This window comes from Drosophila obscura, unplaced genomic scaffold (assembly GCF_018151105.1).
Source record: "Drosophila obscura isolate BZ-5 IFL unplaced genomic scaffold, ASM1815110v1 contig_179, whole genome shotgun sequence".
In the NCBI taxonomy this organism is placed as follows: domain Eukaryota; kingdom Metazoa; phylum Arthropoda; class Insecta; order Diptera; family Drosophilidae; genus Drosophila; species Drosophila obscura.
The window spans coordinates 3633059-3655338 of NW_024542766.1; the positions used below are offsets into that span (position 1 = coordinate 3633059).

At 42.1% G+C, this 22280-nt stretch overlaps 5 protein-coding genes across 5 annotated transcripts; 2 read left to right on the forward strand and 3 right to left on the reverse strand.

The window, feature by feature from the left end:
* Nucleotides 1-8320: 8320 nt before the first annotated feature.
* LOC111080770 (mRNA cap guanine-N7 methyltransferase) lies at nt 8321-10281 on the reverse strand. The gene is made up of 2 exons (XM_022376582.2): nt 9022-10281; nt 8321-8957 (listed from the first exon to the last, which is right to left on the reverse strand). Exons 1-2 carry the CDS (start codon nt 10175-10177, stop codon nt 8875-8877), a joined length of 1239 nt encoding a protein of 412 aa, XP_022232274.2. The 5' UTR covers nt 10178-10281; the 3' UTR covers nt 8321-8874.
* Nucleotides 10282-10471: 190 nt separating this feature from the next.
* LOC111080771 (probable tRNA(His) guanylyltransferase) lies at nt 10472-11643 on the forward strand. Its single transcript, XM_022376583.2, has 2 exons — nt 10472-10751; nt 10810-11643. The coding sequence occupies exons 1-2, from the start codon at nt 10526-10528 to the stop codon at nt 11550-11552; spliced, it is 969 nt and encodes a 322-aa protein (XP_022232275.2). The 5' UTR covers nt 10472-10525; the 3' UTR covers nt 11553-11643.
* On the reverse strand, nt 11545-12284 carry LOC111078333 (protein Dr1). The gene has a single exon (XM_022372948.2). The coding sequence runs from the start codon at nt 12181-12183 to the stop codon at nt 11632-11634; it is 552 nt and encodes a 183-aa protein (XP_022228640.1). The 5' UTR covers nt 12184-12284; the 3' UTR covers nt 11545-11631.
* Nucleotides 12284-13138, forward strand: LOC111080774 (ankyrin repeat domain-containing protein 49). The gene is made up of 2 exons (XM_022376585.2): nt 12284-12512; nt 12580-13138. The coding sequence occupies exons 1-2, from the start codon at nt 12377-12379 to the stop codon at nt 13089-13091; spliced, it is 648 nt and encodes a 215-aa protein (XP_022232277.1). The 5' UTR covers nt 12284-12376; the 3' UTR covers nt 13092-13138.
* Nucleotides 13139-13167: 29 nt separating this feature from the next.
* On the reverse strand, nt 13168-14037 carry LOC111080773 (dynactin subunit 5). The gene is made up of 3 exons (XM_022376584.2): nt 13879-14037; nt 13478-13777; nt 13168-13407 (listed from the first exon to the last, which is right to left on the reverse strand). The coding sequence occupies exons 1-3, from the start codon at nt 13924-13926 to the stop codon at nt 13186-13188; spliced, it is 570 nt and encodes a 189-aa protein (XP_022232276.1). The 5' UTR covers nt 13927-14037; the 3' UTR covers nt 13168-13185.
* Nucleotides 14038-22280: the final 8243 nt, after the last annotated feature.

Sequence of the window (22280 nt, forward strand, 5' to 3'; positions counted from 1 at the left end):
CTAAAAACACACAAAAATCAATGAAAAAATCTATCCAAAAACAAATTAAATAAATGTCTAAACGATTTCCCTTAACGCATTCCTAAAATGACTGAAAAAAACGGAGGAAAATATAGATAAAAAAGTTTCGAAAAGCACAAAAAATGGGCCAGGCAAATGGCAAAATAAAACCAAATCAAAAGGTTAAAAAAATATACAAAAACGGATAAAGAAGTGTGCTTAAAAATGGAGAAAAAACTGTAAAAAAAAAGGACAATACATAGATTAAAAAAATTTAAAAACATATATCCGGAGATCGGATAAAAAAGGGTAAAAAACTGAATTTTTCTACCATGAAACAAGTGTGAATTTTATTGGCTTACAATTTTGAGCCAATTTTGTGTGGTTCTGTACGTTTTTAAAAGTAATCTTCAAGCGGTAAACAAGCAAAGTCTTGAGAGAAACAAGCTCAATAAATTTCTATGAGAGGATTTTCCTTTCCTTCATGCTCGCAAGCTTAAGAGCTCTGGAAATGGACAATTTGTACAGATTTAAATGGGGTCGGAATGCATCAAGAATGAGTTGAAGTGAGGAAAAACCAGGGCTGAGAATTTAATGGATAGAAAATGCTCATTGGAATTATTGTAAAATAATAAAATCAATCCACGTATTAGTTCTGAATACTTGAAGCTTTAAATTCAAAGAACAAAAATGTTAAATTCAATTTCGGAAACATAGATTTCGCTTTTTAAAGGCCTTCTGTGGTGGATTATTTATATTCCTTAAGGGAACCACAGAGTAGCTGGATCGGCTATACTTTTGATTTATTTAAGATGTTTCCCGTATTATTTACACCATAAATTAGACCATATATTAAAGAGATAAATTCGTGATTAACAATAGATAGATATACAAAATTGTAACTAACTTTTTTTACAACAGTTCGAACGAAATTCGCAATAAAATAGTTTTAAAGAAGTGCCAACTCGTAGGTGCATTCAAAATTGGATTTGGCAGTATTAAGAAAATTGTTGAACATTTCGTGAGTGTTAATTGAATTGCGCTTTAAGTAGGCATTATATGGATCCAGGAACATGCGTTGCAGATCCTGCGTATTATGCGATGTGCGCCACAGTTTGTTCACTATATTTTGGACCTTACCGCTAGTCTTGCTTTCGGTATTACTGACTATATCCTTACTTTCGGACTTCCAGCTGTCGTACATTTGCCGGAACTTGGGCTGACTTTGGTAGCTCCTATTGCAGAGTATCTGTCGCTTGTAGGCGCACTTAAACTTTCTCAAAAATCGAATTGTCCCATCGGGTGTTTGAGTGAGGAGCGAAAAGTCGAGGTCATTATTTATACACGTCTTGAAACCAGAATTCTCTGGCAGCATTCGAATGGCCGACTTGCCAAGGCTATATGCCTTACGGCTTAGCGACTCTAGCATTTGGTTTCGATCTAGCTCTACCTCTTCCAGAAATCCACAGACCATCTCCTTTTCATTTCTCGTAGGAGTGGCACTGGCGCAGCCCTGCAAAAGAAAGTGTTTCAATTGGGATACAATGAGGTTGGGTACGGATCGTCCTCTCACCAGCACAGCTATTGCCACAGCAAAGATCAGGGTGTAACGCATCTTGTTCAGTGTTTCAAAGCAAACTGTCGCTAGCTGTGGATTTACTGCGCTTTTTATAGTCGATCGGTGCGTGGTTGATGGACGTTATCGCTGAATTTTCCCATGAACGGGTAGCTCAGTCTAGGGCTGATTCAGAGATCAGTTCTTATGAAGACACAAATGAAATACGGAGAAACATTATCGGCCCCATGCAGTTCATGGAGGTGCTGATAAAGATGCTGGAAGTGAGTCTTTGATATTCCTCTCATCAGAAATTATAAGGAATTTTCCGGCTGGACTATGGGAAAATGCCAAACGAAAATTACCAAGAATGTTATTTCCATAACTAGAATATCCAAGCTAATTTTTAAAATCTTTTTAGTCTTTAGCAAGACTCAGCTTAAAGTGGAATAACACGCCATAAGCCACAGCTAATATTGGTTTTTGGTTTACAACTTTATTTTGTTATACCCAAAAGAACGATTCGTGTGCCAGAAATAATTGTGCCCAAGGCACTCCAATCAAATGAGTTCAAATCCAAGCTAAGACTTACCTCAATTCCACCTGCAGTCATATAAAATTGCAATCAGCGCACACACACACACATTCGACCTCAAGCTGGGTGGGCTTTTGCTCCCTTCCTCCACTTGGCTAGCAAGGGGACCAAAAACCGCTGCAGCCAAAAACCCAAGAACCAGCCAAGAACCAGCCAAGAACCACAAACTTAAATGGTGAATCACTCATGCATTGAGGCGCCAGAGCCAGAGAACGCCAGAGTTCAAGTTGCTTACCCTGTCCAAAGGGGAACCACAAAAGATTACCAGGCGATGAGCTGCAGCTCATCATTCTGCATCCTCTTTGAATGGTGTGTGCGGCAGTGCGGTGCCTGCCACTGTTACTCGCTTAGTCCTTGAGCCTACATATATGCACAAATATGTGCAGAATTTGTGTACCCTACAAATTGAGAGGGTTGCATGGGTTTCATGATTTTGGGCGAGATGTTTTTTGTATGGCTGTGAAAAAATGTAGAATATTCAGGCTGAAACTTTGTACAGAACAAAGTGGTATAAATTCAATAAAATCAAATAAAAAGCATCTAATTGGATCACTTTTATATTATATTTTCCAGAGATAAAAAGTTGCATAAAAAACAATTTTGTATAGGAACACCTTTGTGGGGGTTTTTGTAGCCAAAGATCTTTGGTTTGATGAGCAACTTTAAACATTTTTCATCACTATTTGAATGATTGTAAAAGTTAGCTCAGCTATAGCAACTATCGATCCACTCTCTTTGCAAGATAAACAACATAAAAAGGCAGTTCTTTAATGTCCTTCCTAATAGCTCTGTAAACTTTGTACCAAAATCGAATGAAGGAAATGATGGATCTGCCGAGGGTATTAAAAGCTTTGCCACCCCCCCACGCCCTCCAAAAGTTTTTTGTTGCCTTCATTTCTTGTGTTTTTTTTTGTATTCCCTCCTTTACTTTTTCTTTTTGTATTTTGTAACATTCTTTATGCTTTTTGTAGGATTTTTGTGTCCCATTCCCAATTCTTTAACGTTTTTTTTTGTCTTTTATTTTTTTTTTGGTTTTTTTGTTTTTTTGCTTGCTAAATTGTTGCGTTAACCAAGACAGCCCGCGCCCCGTCGCGCGTTGCTTGCAGCGGCAATCCTTGTAAAAAGTTTAGCATAGCGAAACGCATACACACAGATACACTCACACACACACACACACACGAGAGAGAAAGGAACGGCAGCAGGAACACGTCGAATGCCTGGCATGCGTTTTCCACATTGCTTCATGCGGTTGAATAAACACAAGCCGCACACACAGACAGCCACAGACATGGCATGCCCCATACAACATGTGCATTTTATGATCTACAGAGAACATACACAGAAAGAGACAGAAAGGCAGGCTAGAAAGAGAGGGAGAGACAGAAAGGCAGGCTAGAAAGAGAGGCAGAGACAGAAAGGCAGGCTAGAAAGAGAGACAGCAATAGCTGGCCAGAAAGAGATAGAATGAGAGCTGTGCAGAAGCGAGATGGATAGACACTTATTCGCTCGCTTGCCTCGGACAGGAGGCTTACAAAATAAACATTGCGGCATGTATTTTGTTTGTACACACTGCGTATACGTACTGTAAGGCCACACGCACACACACACGCACACACATTTCCTACCTGCCCCATACACACACACACACATAGGCGTACACATTGCAGTCACGTATGCACATTACTCAACACACAGGAGGCTGCCTGCTGGGACAGGGACAGGGGCGGACTCCTCTGGTCTGGCATTGTGCTAAAGAATTTAACCCTTGTGTGACTGACTGCTGACTGAATTGGTTGGGGATTTGTTTCCTTTATTTAAGTAATTCAACAAATTGGAAAGCAATAAAAATTTAACAAATTTATTGCACAAATATACATATATACAGATAGCAGTTTATTTATATTTATTGACGTTAAAGAACAAGGCAAAGGGGTGTTCGGGTGCTCATCACAGCGATAGACATTTACCACAAGAAATTCTAAGCTAATAAACGTACTAATATATGCAGAAATACGCATCTACAATTTTATTTATATATGAAATCGATTTTTTAAATTTATTTAATCGCAACTAAAATTTTGTGTGCAATGCATAATGGGAAATTCTCAATTAAATAGTTCTAAAGATAGGCCAACTCGTAGGTGCACTCAAAATTGGATTTGGCAGTATTAAGAAAATTGTTGAACATTTCGTGAGTGTTAATTGAATTGCGCTTTAAGTAGGCATTATATGGATCCAGGAACATGCGTTGCAGATCCTGCGTATTATCCGATGTGCGCCACAGTTTGTTCACTATATCTTGGACCTTACTGCTAGTCTGGCTTTCGGTATTACTGACTATATCCTTACTTTCGGACTTCCAGCTGTCGTACATTTGCCGGAACTTGGGCTGACTTTGGTAGCTCCTATTGCAGAGTATCTGTCGCTTGTAGGCGCACTTAAACTTTCTCAAAAATCGAATTGTCCCATCCGGTGTTTGAGTGAGGAGCGAAAAGTCGAGGTCATTAAATAATGACACGTCTTGAAACCAGAATTCTCTGGCAGCATTCGAATGGCCGACTTGCCAAGGCTATATGCCTTACGGCTTAGCGACTCTAGCATTTGGTTTCGATCTAGCTCTACCTCTTCCAGAAATCCACAGACCATCTCCTTTTCATTTCTCGTTGGAGTGGCACTGGCGAAGCCCTGCAAAAGAAAGTGCTTCAATTAGGATACCATAAGGTTCGGTATGGTTATTCCTCTCACCAGCACAGCTATTGCCACAGCAAAGATCAGGGTGTAACGCATCTTGTTCAGTGTTTCAAAGCAAACTGTCGCTAGCTGTGGATTTACTGCGCTTTTTATAGTCGATCGGTGCGTGGTTGATGGACGTTATCGCTGAATTTTACCAAGAGCGGGTACCAAGAACCGACCACGAGAATGTAGCACACAAAGCAATGGTGCAGTTCATGGGGTTCATGCTGATGAAGATGCTGCTCCATGTGGACAGGTCTTATCTCTGCCTTTTTCGCGCAAAATTGATATTCCTCTCATGGGGAAATTAAACAGAATTTTCCGGCTGAATGATTGTATTGATTTGACATTAAAATTCCGCTGAAGACATCAGAAACACTTTACAGACTGCATAAAGTAGGTTTATTTTCCCTAGAAATTCTTCCCAAAAGAGCTCTTTGCAATTGTTGAAACATTTTTGTTCAGCTTCAAATTGTTACACTAATTATTTTTTCATGCCCAATCTTTGGGATTAATAAATGACAACTTATAACAAAAGTTACAAAATGAGAAAGGCGGCATGAATATTTAAAATTTTAATTTGTTCCATGGCGGAGATTGGTAGGGTGGGGGTAGGGTGTTGCTGGTGTTGGGTGTCATCAGAATCAGCCCCTTGTCGGGGATTTGGGTTAAAAGTGAACTAATTTACATAGACCGCATGGTACAATGCGCAGGCGGCCGCATGGAGAAGGTAACAAAAAGATTCATTAGGGCCAATCAGTGCAAAGCGAGTCGTGGCGAAGGACATGGCGGAGAGGGCCTGCTGTTGCTGCCCTGGCCAAGAGAATGTGCCTGTGAGAGGGGGGCGTATGGGGCGGTGTAGGCAGGACAAGCCGTGTGTGCAAACGTAAACAGCTCTCTGTTAGCCATGTTGGCTCTGGGTACTGGGCTTTGGGCTTTCGGTACTGAGTACTGAGTAACTGGGTACTGGGCTCTGGGTTCTGGCTGGGGCTCTGGCTGGGTTGTTCCTCTGTTGTTTGCCTTATAAATACGCACGCTCTACTTTAAACAAAGCGTACCCATCCACCCATATACCCACAGCACACAGCACACATCACACATACATATATATTATATATATGTACATATGTACACGTATTACACGTGCCTGCCCCGTTGTTGTAAACAATTTGTTCAGTACCAGTACCCATGGCCAGCCTCTCCTCTGCTGCTGCTGCTGCTGCTACTATGGGTGTGTATCTGTGTGTGTGTGTGTGTGTGCCCCTCAGTATGTGCAAAACAAATTTAAACTTTACACCCAAAGTTTATTTTTATGAGGAAAACTTTAAATAATGAAATTATCTGACAAGAACTTGGATAAATGGGCATCTTCATCCACAAAAGAAAGTAAGAAACAGCCCAAGACCAAGACCAAAACCATAGAACGAGAGACAGAGAGTGAGAGAGAGGGTAGCGGGTAGTGGTAGACAGACAACAGCAGATACACAGAAAAGGGGGAGTCCAGTGTGGAGGGGCGTGTAGAGTAGAGGGATACTCTACTCTCGTACTCATATATAATGAATGGGAGAGGAGAGGAGCGGAGCGGAGAGAGACCTACCATAACTGATTGCCCCAATATAAAGTTTTGTGCAGTTGGCTCGAAACCAATCAATGGCGTAATTTATACCCGAGCACCGTTCCACGCACCTGAGTTAGCCGGGTTACTCGGCAACCAGATACCCCACCCCAACCCCCGATACCCATACCCAGCCCATACCTTTGTTTCGTTATCAAATATTTATTTACACTTGAGCTATAATAATTCATTGATGCATTGAATGCCTGGCACGACACGGCTATGACTCGGTCGCCTGCTGCCTGCTCGCTAGGCTAAGAGACCAGGCCAAGCCATGCCAAGCCAAGCCAGGCCAGGCTAGGCCAAAACAGGCCAGGTCTCGGTCTCAGGCACGACCCGGCAACGTAAACGTCAGGACTAACCTTTGGCCGATGTCCTTCAAAGGCGCCGTCGCTGTGAAAGCAACAGCTGTGCGCTCTCAATGGCCATCAAGCTAGCCAGCGAGAGAGAGCGAGCTGCTGCTTCCTTTTCAAAGCTTTCAGTTGGATTCCAAGCAAGTCCTTCCAGTTTCGAACTCGTCTCAGCCGACAAAAGCTTCGTTATCAGAGCTTTGACAGAGCAATAGAGGAAGGGCTGGGGCAATCAAATACGACCCCAGCGAGTGTTGTTTGATGCTTAAGCAGCAGCAAAGCTATCAGCAGAGGAAGGGAGGATATTTGGGTGTGGTTTCGGCTAGGAATAGGAGAGTTATAGTTGAATTTGTGGGCTCTACAGATTTGCTAGATATTAGGTATAGGAAATATCAGAAATCTAAAGTGAAAATGTTGCGACTAGTCTCTGGCATACTATGGCTGGTTTCTGTAGAAGATTTTTAACTAAATTACCAATAAAGTTCCGATATATTGTTGCCTACAGCAATCAAACCAAAATATACTCTAGAAATAAGATATATTATATTTTATTTCAAATAAATAAAATATTTAATATTTTAAGTTTATTTTGCACAGTATTTCCAAGTTAAAACTTTATTCAGAATCGCTCAGAAAGTGCAACTAATAAACACATTCGCACTTGGATTTTGTAGCATTATTAATGGGTTCCAAAATATTGTGATCAACCTTTGTATGCCGGCCAATGTAGGCATAGATTAAATTCGATAACTCCTGCCGATTCTTGTACACTTCCTCCGTCATTCGATCCATCAGATTGCCGCGAAGTTCGCTGCACTTTTTCATCGAATTGGTAGATTATGGCACCACTTTCGGACTTCCACATATTGTACATTTGTATCATTATTATAAATATATATATATGATTATATGTAGGGAAATTCCCATTGCCGATTATCTCTTCTGCGTACGGGCTTTTAAATTTATTCCAAAAAGCAATTATCTGAGCGCACTCATGAAACTTGCAGACCATTTTCAGATCTCGCTGTATTAATTGCTCGAAGCTTGAATTTGTTGGCAGGGAGTTTTTAATGGCATCGCGGCTAAGAGCTGCTGGCTGTAGCATTTCGTGTCGTTGTGTCTCAACGCCTTTCAGAAAGTCGCATATCAACTGCTGGTCAGTTCTCGGTTCAGCGAAGGCAGAGCGCGTACGACGCCTACCAGCACAGCTATAGTCACAGCAAAGATCGGGCAGTGGCGCATATTGAAATCAGACTAAAGATTGCTCAGAATTTGCTCGGCTTTTTATAGTAGCTGCCTCTGTGCGTGGCTTGACGTTATCGCAAAATTTTATGCAGGCATCGCGAACTATAAAAAAATCCATTGAACTCGAAATGAACTCGTTGCTATTAATAAGTACTTAAATATATTAATATATACCTGGTAATTCTCTTGTAGAACAAACTGCAGCTTAATCTCCTATGCATATAAAGTTTATTTATAAATTTGTTTATATATTATTCTGTTCTCATGCTATCAGAAGATCTCATTCAACATTCATCAAACAAATCCTATCAAACAATTCCTTTTATTTTATAAATACATATGTATTACCCACTATGTGATCAAGCAGAATTCTTTCTTTTAGCCAAGACATAACATTAGCAAATTCTAGAAAACATTTAAAGATTGGCCATTTTGCAGTCAAATAGTATAATATATGAATATAGTATATAATAGAACATTTTATATTAATTTTCACTTACGCTTAATAAACACAAGCAAAGTATAATTTCATAATTTTAAATTGATGATACATGGATACAACTTTTAATTATACAAAAGTATAAAGGATACAACAAAATTATTTCAAAAAAAGACTACAAAAGATTCCTATTACATTTAGTTGCCATTGTTCTTTGTAATTATATATTTTTTAACATGCGGTTTGAGCTTAAAACTAGTTTCTGTTCATGCGATTGAGTACTATATTGTTTAAAGAATTTTATAATGCGATATTGCTGAGCGAGTGGTTGGGGGGCGATATTCAGTCGTCAAACTCAAATACGGGCTTGCCATTGGCATCCCAGGTATTTTTGCATTTCTTGAAGGCACACACCAGATACAGAGCTAGAAGAGAACACAAGTTAAAATTTGTTTTGTTGCTATAGACATTTGTTAGCCAGCCACTCACTTGTTGCTTCCCACTCGGATTTGGAGAGTGTACCCAGCGGTCTGCCCCGCTGTGATGCCTGAAATTCCTGGACATGGGCAAATTGTTCATCATTGCCACAGCGCTGCGGCTGTATGGACTCCAATCCGGACATACGCTGCAGTAGATTTTTACCCTGGGGCAGCACCTCCTTGTAGTAGTCGGCAAATGTGGTCTTACGGACCAGTTTAAGGCCATACTTGCGGCCCAGCTTGACCAGAGTGGGGAAATGGACTAGAAATTCGGGACAATCCACGACGCCCTCCAAATGAAACTGATACTTTGCGCCGAACAGCGGCAGTGGATCCGTCTCGCAGTCGAATTTAATGTTGTAGACATCATTGCCAAAGCTTTCGGCATCTGGACCAGCCTCGCGCTTTCGTCGCATTATCTCAAAGGCATCCGGCATGGTGGCTATAAAATAACCGCCCGGCTCCAGGCACTCGGCCGCATTGCGCATCATGCAATCGGCCTGGCCCGGCGACTCGAAGCAATAGTGGAATGCAAACTGGCAGGAAACTAGATTCAGCTGCAGGGTGACATCCTTATACCGCTCGCGGAGACGCACCAGCGTTGAGTCGCAGGCAAAGAACTCGGCTGTAAATTTGTTAGCATACTTGGATTTCTCGGCGCGCTCCAATATGTCCTGGTACCGGCGCTGGCACTGCTCCACCGATACCTCGGCAATGTCCGTGCAAATGATATGCGTAATGGCGGCCTTCTCCCACTTCAACAGGTCGCCGCCCTTGCCGCAACACATGTCCAGCACTCGCAGTGCATCGCCCACGCGCTTCGATTCCTTTATCAGAGCCATGTACTCATTGATCAGCTGGCTCTTGAGCCAATTGTTGAAGTTGCGCATGAAGAATATCTTCGATTTCTGTCGATCCCTGCGTCCGCCCTCCTTCAGCTCGTTGTAATGATGCGCCACAACGTGGGTGTTTGCAGCGCCGCCCTCCTGGCTCTCATTGTACACCAAGCCACCTGCCGCATCCTCCTGGCCGGCATCTATTGAGGCTGCTGCTGTTGTCGGGGTTTCTGCATTGCCTTCGCTGCCCTCGTCGTCCGAGAGGCTGACGCTTTTGTGTGCCTGGGCAAACTTTTCATCGGCGGCATTTTGTTCGTAGTTGATGCTCATAATTTCACTTAATACTTTGTTCGGGATGGGAATCTTTTTTCGATGATTTTGCGTCACATTTTGGGAAAGGGGCCTGAGATTGAGTCACGGTTCATGCAGCTGCGAATTATAGTTGGAAAGCAAAAATTCAGCACGAAAATAAAAGAAAGTGCTAAATATATAATATATATCCATATGCAACTGCTAATATTATATAAAGAAAGAAATGATTAATCGCGCCACAAGGCAGTCACAGTATCGGCCATTGTTCATTGTCCATCACTATTCATGCGATAGTTGACAGTGCTGTAAACTGTTGCAACCGAATCAGCTGTTACCATGCGGTCGCCTGACAAAAAGAAACTCTAAATGCGTTTACTCGGATTTTTGAATAAATTAAACCACAACTTAGCTAAAAGCACTGCCCGAGAGCTGCCCAGACGCAGCATGGCCTGCAGCAGATATGAGTATGTGAAAACATACGAGCAGGACGACACCATTCTGCCCAATGTGTGGATTGTTATTCGAATTGATGGCAAGAAATTTCACAAGTTCTCCAAGACCCACAACTTTGAGAAGCCCAACGACGAGAATGGTAAAGACAACACCCAACTGAACAACAAGATTATGATTCGCCGAACCTTTCCTTGTAGCTCTCAATGTAATGAATGCGGCTGCCACGGCTGTGATGCAGGAGTTCCGCGATGTTGTCCTCGCCTACGGCCAGAGCGATGAATACTCGTTTGTGTTTCGCAAGGAGACGGCGGCATTCAAGCGGCGCTCAGCGAAGCTACTGACCTACGTCACCAGTCTGTTCTCCACGAGCTATGTGATGCAGTGGCCCAAATGGATGAACCAGCCCCTGGCCTATGCCCCGTGCTTTGATGGGCGCGTGGTGCTATATCCATCGGATGAGAACCTAAGGGATTATCTGAGCTGGCGGCAGGCCGATGTCCATGTGAATAATCTGTACAATACCGCATTCTGGAAGCTGGTGCTGGAGTCGGGACTGAGCAACCAAAAGGCCGAGGAACGGCTACGCGGCACCTTCTCGGCGGATAAAAACGAATTGCTATTCCAGGAGTTTGGCATCAATTACAACAATCTGCCAGCCATGTACCGGAAGGGCACGATACTGCTGCGGAAGCGTGTAATCAGCGATGGCGGAGATAACGATGAAAAGGGCAGACAGGCCATTGTACCGCTGCACGAAGATCTAATTTCATCGCACTTCTGGAAGGTGCACACAGAGATCTTGGGAAAGTATGTGCCCGGCACCTATAGGGCGCCGGAAACCATGCCCAGACTAGTGGACTTGCAATTGAACGCCAAGCAGGAGCAGCGAGGAGTGGAGGAGGAACAAAAGCAACCAGACAATCTGGCCGGGATTAGCTGATAGTTCAACTTATGGCAATATATTTTAAGATTAAGGTTACATTAAGCACACGCTACAAAAAAAAAAAACAAACTGTCTACTAGTAGTCATCATCGTCGTCGTCGTCATCATCCTCACTGGGCTTGCTGGCAATGGAGCCGTCGGCGTGGGGTGGCTTTTGGATCATAGCCGCCGCCTGCATACTCATCCACTGTTGCTGCTCCTCGCGTGCCTGCTCTTCGCGCGCCTTGGCGAACAGCTCCTGCTGCTGGCGCAGCAGCTCCTCCTCGGGTATGCCCAGATTTTCCAGCCTTGTGCTTTGTCTGCGTCGCTTGGCAGCCACCTCCTTGCAGTCGTGCAAGACCGCCTCCGCCTCCTGCTTGTAATCGGTGAAGCCCAGTCGCTCCAGCGCCTCCAGGACATGCTCGGCATTGATGGTCTTCTTGTTGCGCAGATTGCACACTTCGTTCGCCTCCGAACTGATCAAGTGGATAAATTCCGAGCAGCAGTTCAATATCAGCTCGCGACTCTCGTTGGCCACGCGCACCGTGGGCACCAGCTCTTTGATGATCTTGTTGATGCTGGCCCGCGGCAGAGTGAGCTCATCATCCTCGGCACTGGGGGGCAGCAGCTCCTCCTGGGGATTGGACATGGCGTGGCTCAAAAATGTAAACAAAAACCAAGCGAAATTAATGGAAAATGCTGCTTCTTGCTGGAGAGTGTTGCAAAACAGTGCTGGGCAATGCCACACTCAAAAATCGATATCGAAACAAACCTATCGACTGCGCACATACGGAACGCAAAACAAGATTTTCACATTTAAAATATTAAAAACAATTTAAACAATGGACGACTACGACTCGGATGATGAAAAGTCTCAAGTGGAGAAGCTGCGAAATGCCAAGGTGCCGCGCGGCATGTTTGTGAGCGGCTGGGACGACGACGCCGATGAACTCATTGAGGAGGACAAGAATCCCCAGGGTAAGCGGCACAAATTCAGATTAAATTCTTCTTCTACAAAGTTTTTTTATCTTGGTTCAATGCTCAGCCAGCGTTGAACGCATGATACTGTGGGCCGTCAACGAGAATCGTATCAGTGAGGTGCGTGAAATCCTCCGACTGGACCCGGATGCAGTCAATGCCAGGGACAGCGATGGCTACAGTCCACTGCATCGGGCCGCATACAACAATTTCGTGGACATTGCCAAGCTGTTGCTGCAGCACAAGGCCGATCCCAATGCCCGCACCGATCTGGGCTGGACACCGCTGCACTCTGCCTGCAAGTGGAACAATGCCGATGTGGCCCAGCTGCTGCTGCAGTTTGGTGCCGATGTCAATGCCGAATCGGAGGGCAAACAGACGCCATTGCACATTGCCGCCACAGTGTCCAATTGCAGGAATACAGCCACCACCCTGCTGCTGGACAGGAATGTGCAGCCCAAGAAGGAGAACAATTCGGAGGAGATGGCTGCGGTTATAGCTCGTCGCACGGGCATGAGTTATCCGATCTTTGAGATCGCCCACGAGGCCTTCGAATGCGAGACGGGACTGATAGATTAAAAAAACAACTAGCCATCATATGTGCATAATAAATATAATACCTAATATACATTTTATTCAAATATCAAATATCGAATCACCCTTCCCCCATCGTTCAGCTGGCTGGTGCCGGAGTGCGCACAAAATGCTCATAGAATGATTTTGTATACTTGATCATCTCGTCCTGCATGGCGGCAGGCACAAAGTAGGGATTACCCTGACCGCCCTCAATGGTGCCCTTGGCCGTGTATCGCATGTAGCTGGACACAGTCGTCTCCGGCGGCAGCACGGCGCCATCCTCAATGATGCAACAGTCTTTGATTACACAGCGACGACCCTAAAAGTGGCGCGAGAGAGAGAGATTATGCTGTGTGATTTGAGTGGATAACCTGCTGCCAAATACTCACAATAATCGCATTTTTGCCTATGTAAACGCAGGAGCCAACTGAGGCCGCAGACACCACGGCGCCCTCGCCCACAAACACATGATCGCCCATGTGCATGGGAAAGAAGGCGATGCCTTTGCTGAACTGCTTGTACGGCGGTCGTATCACCGAATCCTTGCTAATCACACAGTAGCGCCCGGCGCGCACATTGGCCAAGTCGCCGCGTATGATGGCTCCACTCTGGACAATCACCTTGCCGTTCAGCACAATATTCTGCGAGCCACAGAGCACTGTGTGGCGGCTCACTTTGTTGCCAGACGCCTGTAAACAAACAAACAAAAAAGTTTTTGGCCAATGGACACGATGAGGTCATCAAATTTGTCTTGCTCCAAAGGGATTCTTGCAACATTGTTGCTACTTGCCGTCTCCACGTATTCATCTTTGCTGTAGTAGGTGTCCGCTAACTCCATTTGTTTGGGGTTATACGAAACTTTTTTCTTAAATTTGTTTTTTGCGAATTTTGTTTTTCGGTCAGCTGAAATCAGTGCTGCCGATTGCGCCTTTTCAGCTGTTTTTTGGCTTTTTTTTCTGCTGAAAAGTTTGCAGCACTGGCACATTCGATGTTAGCCAACACTTTACCACAAATATCGTATAAAGTTATCGATGTAAAACGAAAAGAACTAGTAGCTATCGGATCAAGTGGTTCCCATACCGGAATCAGCTCGAACGTCATCGATACATCGCTGGCTGCTGTGGCGCGTATTTTTAAATTCAAATTCATAGTGTTTTTTTATTTAAAGTTTAAATTGATGAAGTTTGTATTACATTTAAAGGCATTTCCCATTAAATCTAATCATTAATTAGATGCACGCGATTTTCAACAAATTGCAGCGGCCTTTGGCAGCGTTTTGCATGGAAAAATCGCAGGTGTTTAACCCGCATTGACCCTGAACTTTATGGCATGCATGCAACAATCACGATGCAGATTAGACAGCTGCTCTGCACAGACAGAGAAATCTTCTAGTAACACAAAAAGAATGTTAATAATTGCGCACAGCTGGTGCGGTCCCCCCCTCCGCCAAATGGTCAGTGATGATAACCTTCCGCCAACTAAGACCAACTTCCCGCTGGCGCTGTGCTCCAATGATGTTCCAATTAATGCTCTTAAATAATCGCAAACGCGGACCCCCCAAGCCCCAGCCCCCAGCCGCAGCCGCAGCCCAGCCCCATCGTTAACCTTCAAAGTGCACGCTCGAATGCCCTCACGAGGCGGCAGGCAACAAGTCTGGCCAATCATAGTAGCATTTTAATATCTTATTGTTTGTGTTGCTTGGTCTTTGGGGTTCTCTGCCATTCAGCCATTCAGCCATGCCCATACTTATGGTAATCCATTACGGTATGTCCATATACTTATATACCCATAGGATTTTTGGGTGGGCTATAATTATGCTGTTGGCATAGAAATTAATTTAATTTGTTGAAATATGCAAATATTTAATTAAAGATTTTCTTTTCCTTTTAGGCACCCCCCCAACCCCAACCCAAATGTAAAAATGTGAGGTAAGTGGGAAAATGTTGGCATTTTATTGCAAACCTTTAAACTTCTTAGAACACTCTTGAACCATTCTGAACTTTGCAGTTGTTGTTTTTTTTTGCTGCAGCTAATTCGGGTACTTCAAAGCAGCCGCCGAACACAAATCGCTTAACCTTCTGTCTGGGAAAAGCGCCACTAAATCTATTAATCTGTTGATGTTTGCACTTTTGAACTAAAGGTTAATAAACTTGAACTTGAATATTGTTTGGAAATTAATTGAGTTGTGTTGTTGTGTTGCTGTGCCGCACACAGACAACATTTAAACGAACGATCTAACAAATGATACAAATTTGTTTTCCGAGTTGATGTTTGGTTTTTGTTTTTTGTTGTTGTTTGGTTCTTTAAATTGTGTTTATTGTTGTGTTGAGCGAATCCGGTAATTAATGTGGTGTGAAAGAGTTCGTGTAGCAATTTCAAAAGTGATTCAAATATTGACCAGTTCGGGGTCAAAACTTTTCCGTAAACATTTTAAATTAATTTCAGAGTTGTTATCTTTTTTGTGTAACATTTGTCCGCACCTTAGATATTGAACTGATAATATTGTTCAAGAAAAATAAAACTTTCTCTAGCGTTCAATACAAAAGAAACAAAAAAAACAAAAAAAACCAAGGCCATGCACACAGCTCTTGGCTGTGGCTCTAGAACAGTCTAGTCAAGTGTTTGCCTTACACCACGACTCGCGCCATGAGCCTCCCTACCTCCCTCCCACGACGACTCTTCTGCCACAAAACGACCTTCGGATACATGGAGGGCCCCCCCATACAGACTATGTAAATACTTACAAAAGACCAACTCATCCATGGCCTTGATAATCATTTATTGCTGTTGCTGTGATATTTGGATATTCATTATTAAATGGCCATTGCTTTTGAGGCTAATCAAGATCAAGAAACACGCACTATAAACATCCGCCAACCCATCCCTCACGATCTCAGATTTCAGTTGGGATTTGGATGCTAATCTTGAGGCGTATTCATTCAGTTTGTTTTTTTTTTTATGGCTTTAACCTTTTTTAATTGTTTTTTTTTAGTTGGCTCTCAGTAGAGAAAAACTAAAACATTTCAACACATAATTAATAAATGGAAACTGAAACAGAAACAGAAACTGAATCGAAAACAATGCCAGTGCTATCCAGTTGGGGTCCGTGCGAGTCATGTCAGATCTAATTGAATAATTGCACATAACTTGCATAAATCTACACTGAGAGAAGCCAAGAAATGTTTTTTAATGATCATAGATCAGTTTTAGATGAGTTTTGGATTTTCTAAGATTTTTAGACCTATTTAAAATGTCAAAAAATGTTAACTCATTATAGCAGAAATTTCTAAAATCCCTACAAAAATATTTAGAAAATATATTTTTATTTTATTTTATAACTTAAAATTTTGCTCAGTGTTTTTAATATCATACTTGGCCAAGAACAATGAAGGAGAAACGACAAATGAAATTAATTGCAATTAACGAAATTGAGAAAATTATTCATTGGATTTATTGCGAACAAGGTAATCGTAATCCCACCCCAAGACAGACAGAGATAGAGCGATAGAGTGGGGTGGATACCGGGAGTATAAGAGCGAGATAGAGTATATGGCATAATATTTTCACTTTTTGCATGCAGCTCTCCAACGCGTTGACCAACTGAAAAAAAAACAAACATATAACAACAAAAAAAAATTCATCAAGTGAAACAAGTTTTTTATTCAAGTCTTTTGTTTCAATCGATAAATTGTCTCCATAATTGTCAATTTCATAGATAAATGCATATACATATATATGTATATATCTAGATATATTTGTGGCCATGTATGTACATATGTTTTAATCCTATACTTGTGTGCTGGATGTTCAGATTGACAGAACAAAGGTGACGTATCAGATGGAGCCATGGGAATGTCAGCATTCTATGAATATTTCAATAAAACTTTTTTGATTAAGGCTGCGCTTATTTTTGTAACCATTTATGGTCCGCCCCCAGAATGTGTGTGTTTGAGAGATTATTAATAATGAATAAAATAGAGGCGCGGTTTTACCAGCAGCTTTACATTTACATCTACAAAACCTTTTGCTTTAGCTTGCAGCTCAGTTCTTTTAATTCCTGTTTTTTTTCCCTCTGTAAAATTAATCCTATAATATTTATATCTCTATCTTTTAATAACTGCTACCTCAAGGTGTATTTTTTAGTTTATTTCCTCACCCTCTTTATGCCTCGGATAATTCTATAGTTCATCATTGAATGTTAGAATTATTTTGTCTAACTTTTTGCTTGATTCACTGAACTCCAAAACAGAAAAATACTCGTACCATTTGCACTGGCGACTAATTACAGTCATTACAATACAATATGGCAGCCGGAATGGCTTCCTCATGTCAAGATCTCTCTGGCCAAACACGCAGCCGAGTAGCTCGCGATTAGTTATGGAGTTATGGACCGATGCCGAGAGCACCGAGTTCAAAAGCCGAGTTCAAGAACTAACTAACGATTGTCCGAGACAATGGCACAGTACCCAAGGAGCACATGTACATGTAGTGGGGGGGATCTGTGTAGTGGCGCTGCTGTTCAGTGAGGCATTTTGTATTTTGAGGTTTTGGCTTAGAAGTTGCTAAAAAAAAAAACATGGAAAAAATTGTGTGAAACTTGAAAATGAATGCGCTTTTGGATGTGGCGATTATTAATAATACAAATCAAAGCTTCTCTTTTTTTCACACTGCCTTCCCCAAGTTCTGCTTGGTTAGGCGTGGTTAGGCCGGCCTGCATGGCGCTGGCTCGAGGCGGCACGGCGACCTCTGCTTTGCCCAAGTTGTGTGCTAATTAAAACATTAAGCCTCTCAGGGCCCTCGGAGGCTAAAGTCGCCTTTAAAATGCCTGTGTTAGTTTCGCTTTTTATTTTTGTACGTCAAAATCGATCAAAATCTACAGCTTTGAAGTGGCTGGCCCCCGTGCAGCAAAAATTAAAAACCAGTAGAGGGTAAACTGTCAAACAGTCAACACACGAAACACAACACAAAACAAGACATGGGCAACAATCGCAGTACACCAGCGGCAGTTGTACATACAGGCTGTTGTACAGTGCGGCACATGATTGAATAGAAAGATAGGCATGGGCATGGATGTGCACTAGGATGATGCCTAGCCAGGCTGCAGCTACGCGTCATTACCTTTAAATATTTAAATATTTAATTCCTTTAAATAAAGTTCTTTCGCTTAAGGAAAATTTGTACAGCAAATCAACGGAGAGCAAATTACTATCAATAAAAATAGAGATTCACTTTCTATACCTTCTTTTAGTTATAAACTCCTCTTCGGCAACGTTCCCCACTGTATTTGGCCAAAATGTTTTATTTTATTTGTTTTACGCTTGATGTATTGTTCCAATTTTGATTGCTTTATCGAGGCTCTGGTTTTTTGCATGCGGGCGCTAATAGTTTTGAACCCGAGCAGAGACCTAAATAATAATAATAATCCAAAATCCCACAAAAATCAATTGGCAAATTTGTATGCCATGGGCAAGGCTAACCTCGAGGCACGAGCTCACAGACAGTCCGAGTTGCTTTTGGGCTGGGTTTTTGGGGAGCTATTTGATTTGATTTCTGTTTCTGTTTCTGTTACTTTATTATTCTGTTGTGACTTGGCTTGTTTCCACTTCCCGTTGCCTTTCAACAGCTTTGATAAACTCCCGAATAACTGATATTGATTGATATCGGGGGGGAGCCTGCAAAAAAATTGTCTAAAAAATAAATGTAGATTAAATCTCTTGTGGTTCGTTCAGTTGATTGAACTTTAAAAGGTTTTTCCGCACAAAAGTCTCTTGAAAACTCAGTGTCAAATTTTGTGTGTGTGTGTGGATTTCTTGTTGGGTGGCCCGTGCCCCCGTCTGATTGATTGACAATGATTGACAATTAAGCCAGCAAATGTGTCGGTACATACATTTACATACAGCAGTAGCATTTCGCATGGAACATTGAACGGGCTTATTATGGCAGTAACTCAAGGCAAAACGCCACCTCGCAGCAGAAGAAGAAGTGTGGCTCGGAAGTGGTTTCCACCCACTGGAAATAATTAAAATCGATTTCGTACATTCGATAACAATAAGTGTGGCTGGCCCCCAGTCAATGTTGTGGCCTATGTAATTACAATTACTTTGTGTGAGGGTTCTGCATAGCAGTAGCAAGGGCACATGGAGGTTACCACGTGTTGCGCGTCTTGCAGCAACGCTCCTCGGTCGGCTAAACTGCCTTTCGGGCTGGAATAAGAAAGTTTATTGAAATATAATCAAAGTCGAGTTAAAATGAGTGCTTAAATCCTGATGAAATATTTCCCTGTTTACCGTGTGAAACAAATGAATTATCGTGTCTCTGCTTCTACATTTTCCCATGTAAAACCGAAGTCAAAACCCCTGCCAGACGACGATGACTATGCGTCACTTGAAATTTGTTTAAAACCAAATAAGGAAGTAATCAAACCGAATGTCAATTACAATTACACACGCATTCAGACACAGAAACAGAGACAGAGGCAGAGGCAGAGACAGCGGCAGCCACACAGACCCCGTCGTACTTGCAATAAATAAAGCAAATTGCTCATACGCCATGTAAGCCCCCGACTACCACTACCAGTCTCCTCCGAAATTGAATTTCAGTCGATTCATTCGCCTTGATTTCCAGCTCGACAAACTATAAACAACAACAAAAATGTTACGCACAAATTAAATTCATGAAGTTCAAACACACAGAAAATTCCAAAAAAAAACTGAAACGAATTACGCGGCATGCATACACCTGTACACCTGTACAGAGGGGCACCTCTGGGGGGGGGGGGTTTTGCCATGCCTCTGGGGGAAGGTCAAGTGCAAGCGCCAAATGTGTTTTATATTGTTTCTTACATTAGTGGCAACATTTTTTGTTTAATTAATTTTTAATACAATTTTTTTTTTGTACGTTCGTTCGTTGGCTTGTTTCTTGTTTTGACAAGCAACGTGAATGTGGATGTGGATGATGATGATGTGACAGGCGGCACGGCACACAGCACAACATGGGTGGTTCTGGAGGCTAATTGTGGCAGTTATGGGTTGTGCTTTTGGCACTCAAAAGGTAGCTTAGGTGCCAGTTATATCTGGCCTTGGGTTAGCAGGGCTCTAAGCTGCCCTATGCGTCTGGTTTCGAGTATAGTTTATAATGTGTATTGCAATCACAAACCTGCCATTAATTGAGGAATATTTTAACCATATCTTTCGTCAATCTCCATTGCTTCCACTTGTAATAATAATTATTTACAAATTATCATGTAATTTTTATACACATATTTTTGCGTTTATCTGTTCCATTTACCATCTTCATTGCGGGGTGATATTTCATTATAAACAGTTTACAATTACCATAGCATACCATTTCGTTGAACAATCTACCATCTCATCGGTTTTAATGCACTCTCATTGCCCTGAAATACCGAGAGATCGCCCGGTCGTGGTTCACCTTGAACTTGGACAAAGTGCAAGGCACGCGAGGAGAGGAGAGGCATCCACAGAGAGCAGAGTCGGCAAAATCCGCTTTATTTCCATTATAATTTTCCATTACACTGCCCTTTCCCTTTTTGTTTTCGGTCGGTGCTGGTGCCGGTGTCGGTGGCGGTGTCGACGTCTGGCAGTTGAGTTATGAATGCTTTTAGTGGCAAAAAAAACCAAAAACTGAGTCAGTCGAGCAGGTTACCAAAAAAACCAACAAAAATTGACCGCCGCGTGCTGTGCATTTTTGATATGGAACACGTACTATACGCTATATCTTTTTTTTCATTTTTTTGTATGCACATTTCTTGCAAGAAACAATTTCTGTAGTTGTGTTCTTTGCATCGAGGGACCAACGACCGTCCTCGAATGGCTTTAGCTTTAGCGTCTTTTTGGCTCTACACACTGGCGACACATCCGTATTTTTTTTTATTTTTCATTTAATGTTTAAATGTTAAACGGTAGCCACTTGTTGCGTAGCTCAGAAGTTGATTTTGTTTCTCTGCTGTTGTCGAGTGATTAATTTTAATTTTTTTTGAACAAATCAACGTATTTATTACGGAAAAGGGAATATTAATTTCAAGCTGGATTGTCCATTCCCGGAGTCCAGTCGTTGACCGCTTGGGCCGCGACCTTGTGTCTGGATTTTCGTTGAATTAACTTTGTGGTTGCTCCGGGATGCTGTCGGATGCTGTTTTGGATTATTCTGGTTTTTATTTGCCGCTCACCAAGGTGATAATTTAGCATACAAATGCCGCTAGAACAAAAGACTTTGGCAACGAACTTGAGGCTGCCGATGAGTTTGGCTGAGTAAACATTTGTTTCGCATTGACTTTTGTGGGGAGCGCAGGGGTCGATTGGGTTTCTCATCTTTTGTTCTTTTATTGGACGGGAATGAATCACTGGAATGCATTGCGGAAATTCGCTTCTTTATTTATAGAGAATTTAGACAAAAAGAAAAAATATCTGTGTTCCTTGTGTGTATTTGGTTTATTCTAATCAAACACTGGAACATTTATATTAACCATTTTTCATGCATAGAATCGATTTTTCCATATTTTATTTTCCCAGTTCATTTTTTTAAAGTAATTTCCGATCTTTTTGCATAAAATTTAACAACTTTTCAAAGTACATATTTAATATTCATCCTAATCTTTAGTGCATATTTATTTGGCATAAAAATAAATTGCTCAAAACAAACCAAAGCTTATCTAATGTTTTGCCAATTTCTTCTGTACACATTTGGGGATAGTTCAAAGTGCGCATTTATGTTTCATTTATTATGCATTATTCAATGATATTTGTGTGTGCGTTTTATGGCTAATTTAGCACATCATAAAAGATGTTGACGGTGCGTCTGCGACTCTGTAGCTTAGCATATTGCAATCGAGATGTTGTTCTGTGTATGTTTGTTAACCAAATTTGCAACTGTCAAGATCTGCCAGTGGTGGAGCTCTCCTCTCTGTCTGAATGGCTGAATGGATGGCCTGGCAACAGATCACAGAGGCTAACTCGTGGTGATGGTGCGTGGCACGGTAGTCGCTTCGGCAGGAATTCAATTAGCAAATTAAATATTAATTACTAACCAGCCGGCCATAGATGCTAATTCAATTAGCGGACACTACAGCTAGTACCAGCAGGTGCATATCATTTTCAGCATTTAATACTGTAAGCTTTTGATGTACTCTTTGGAAGGGGTTTGATAGTATGGAATGCAGAGAAGGCATCAAAG

Excerpts from the sequence above, each read along its gene's own strand:
- LOC111080773 (XM_022376584.2), bottom strand. The coding sequence starts at position 13,926 with ATGGAGTTAGCGGACACCTACTACAGCAAAGATGAATACGTGGAGACG. Across the intron at positions 13,778-13,878 it reads AAGATGAATACGTGGAGACG|GCGTCTGGCAACAAAGTGAG; the intron begins GCAAGTAGCAAC and ends GTTTGTTTACAG. Across the intron at positions 13,408-13,477 it reads TAGGCAAAAATGCGATTATT|GGTCGTCGCTGTGTAATCAA; the intron begins GTGAGTATTTGG and ends CGCCACTTTTAG.
- LOC111078333 (XM_022372948.2), bottom strand. The coding sequence starts at position 12,183 with ATGTCCAATCCCCAGGAGGAGCTGCTGCCCCCCAGTGCCGAGGATGAT.
- LOC111080770 (XM_022376582.2), bottom strand. The coding sequence starts at position 10,177 with ATGAGCATCAACTACGAACAAAATGCCGCCGATGAAAAGTTTGCCCAG. Across the intron at positions 8,958-9,021 it reads ATCCGAGTGGGAAGCAACAA|CTCTGTATCTGGTGTGTGCC; the intron begins GTGAGTGGCTGG and ends GTTCTCTTCTAG.
- LOC111080771 (XM_022376583.2), top strand. The coding sequence starts at position 10,526 with ATGCGTTTACTCGGATTTTTGAATAAATTAAACCACAACTTAGCTAAA. Across the intron at positions 10,752-10,809 it reads GAAGCCCAACGACGAGAATG|CTCTCAATGTAATGAATGCG; the intron begins GTAAAGACAACA and ends CTTTCCTTGTAG.
- LOC111080774 (XM_022376585.2), top strand. The coding sequence starts at position 12,377 with ATGGACGACTACGACTCGGATGATGAAAAGTCTCAAGTGGAGAAGCTG. Across the intron at positions 12,513-12,579 it reads GGAGGACAAGAATCCCCAGG|CCAGCGTTGAACGCATGATA; the intron begins GTAAGCGGCACA and ends TTCAATGCTCAG.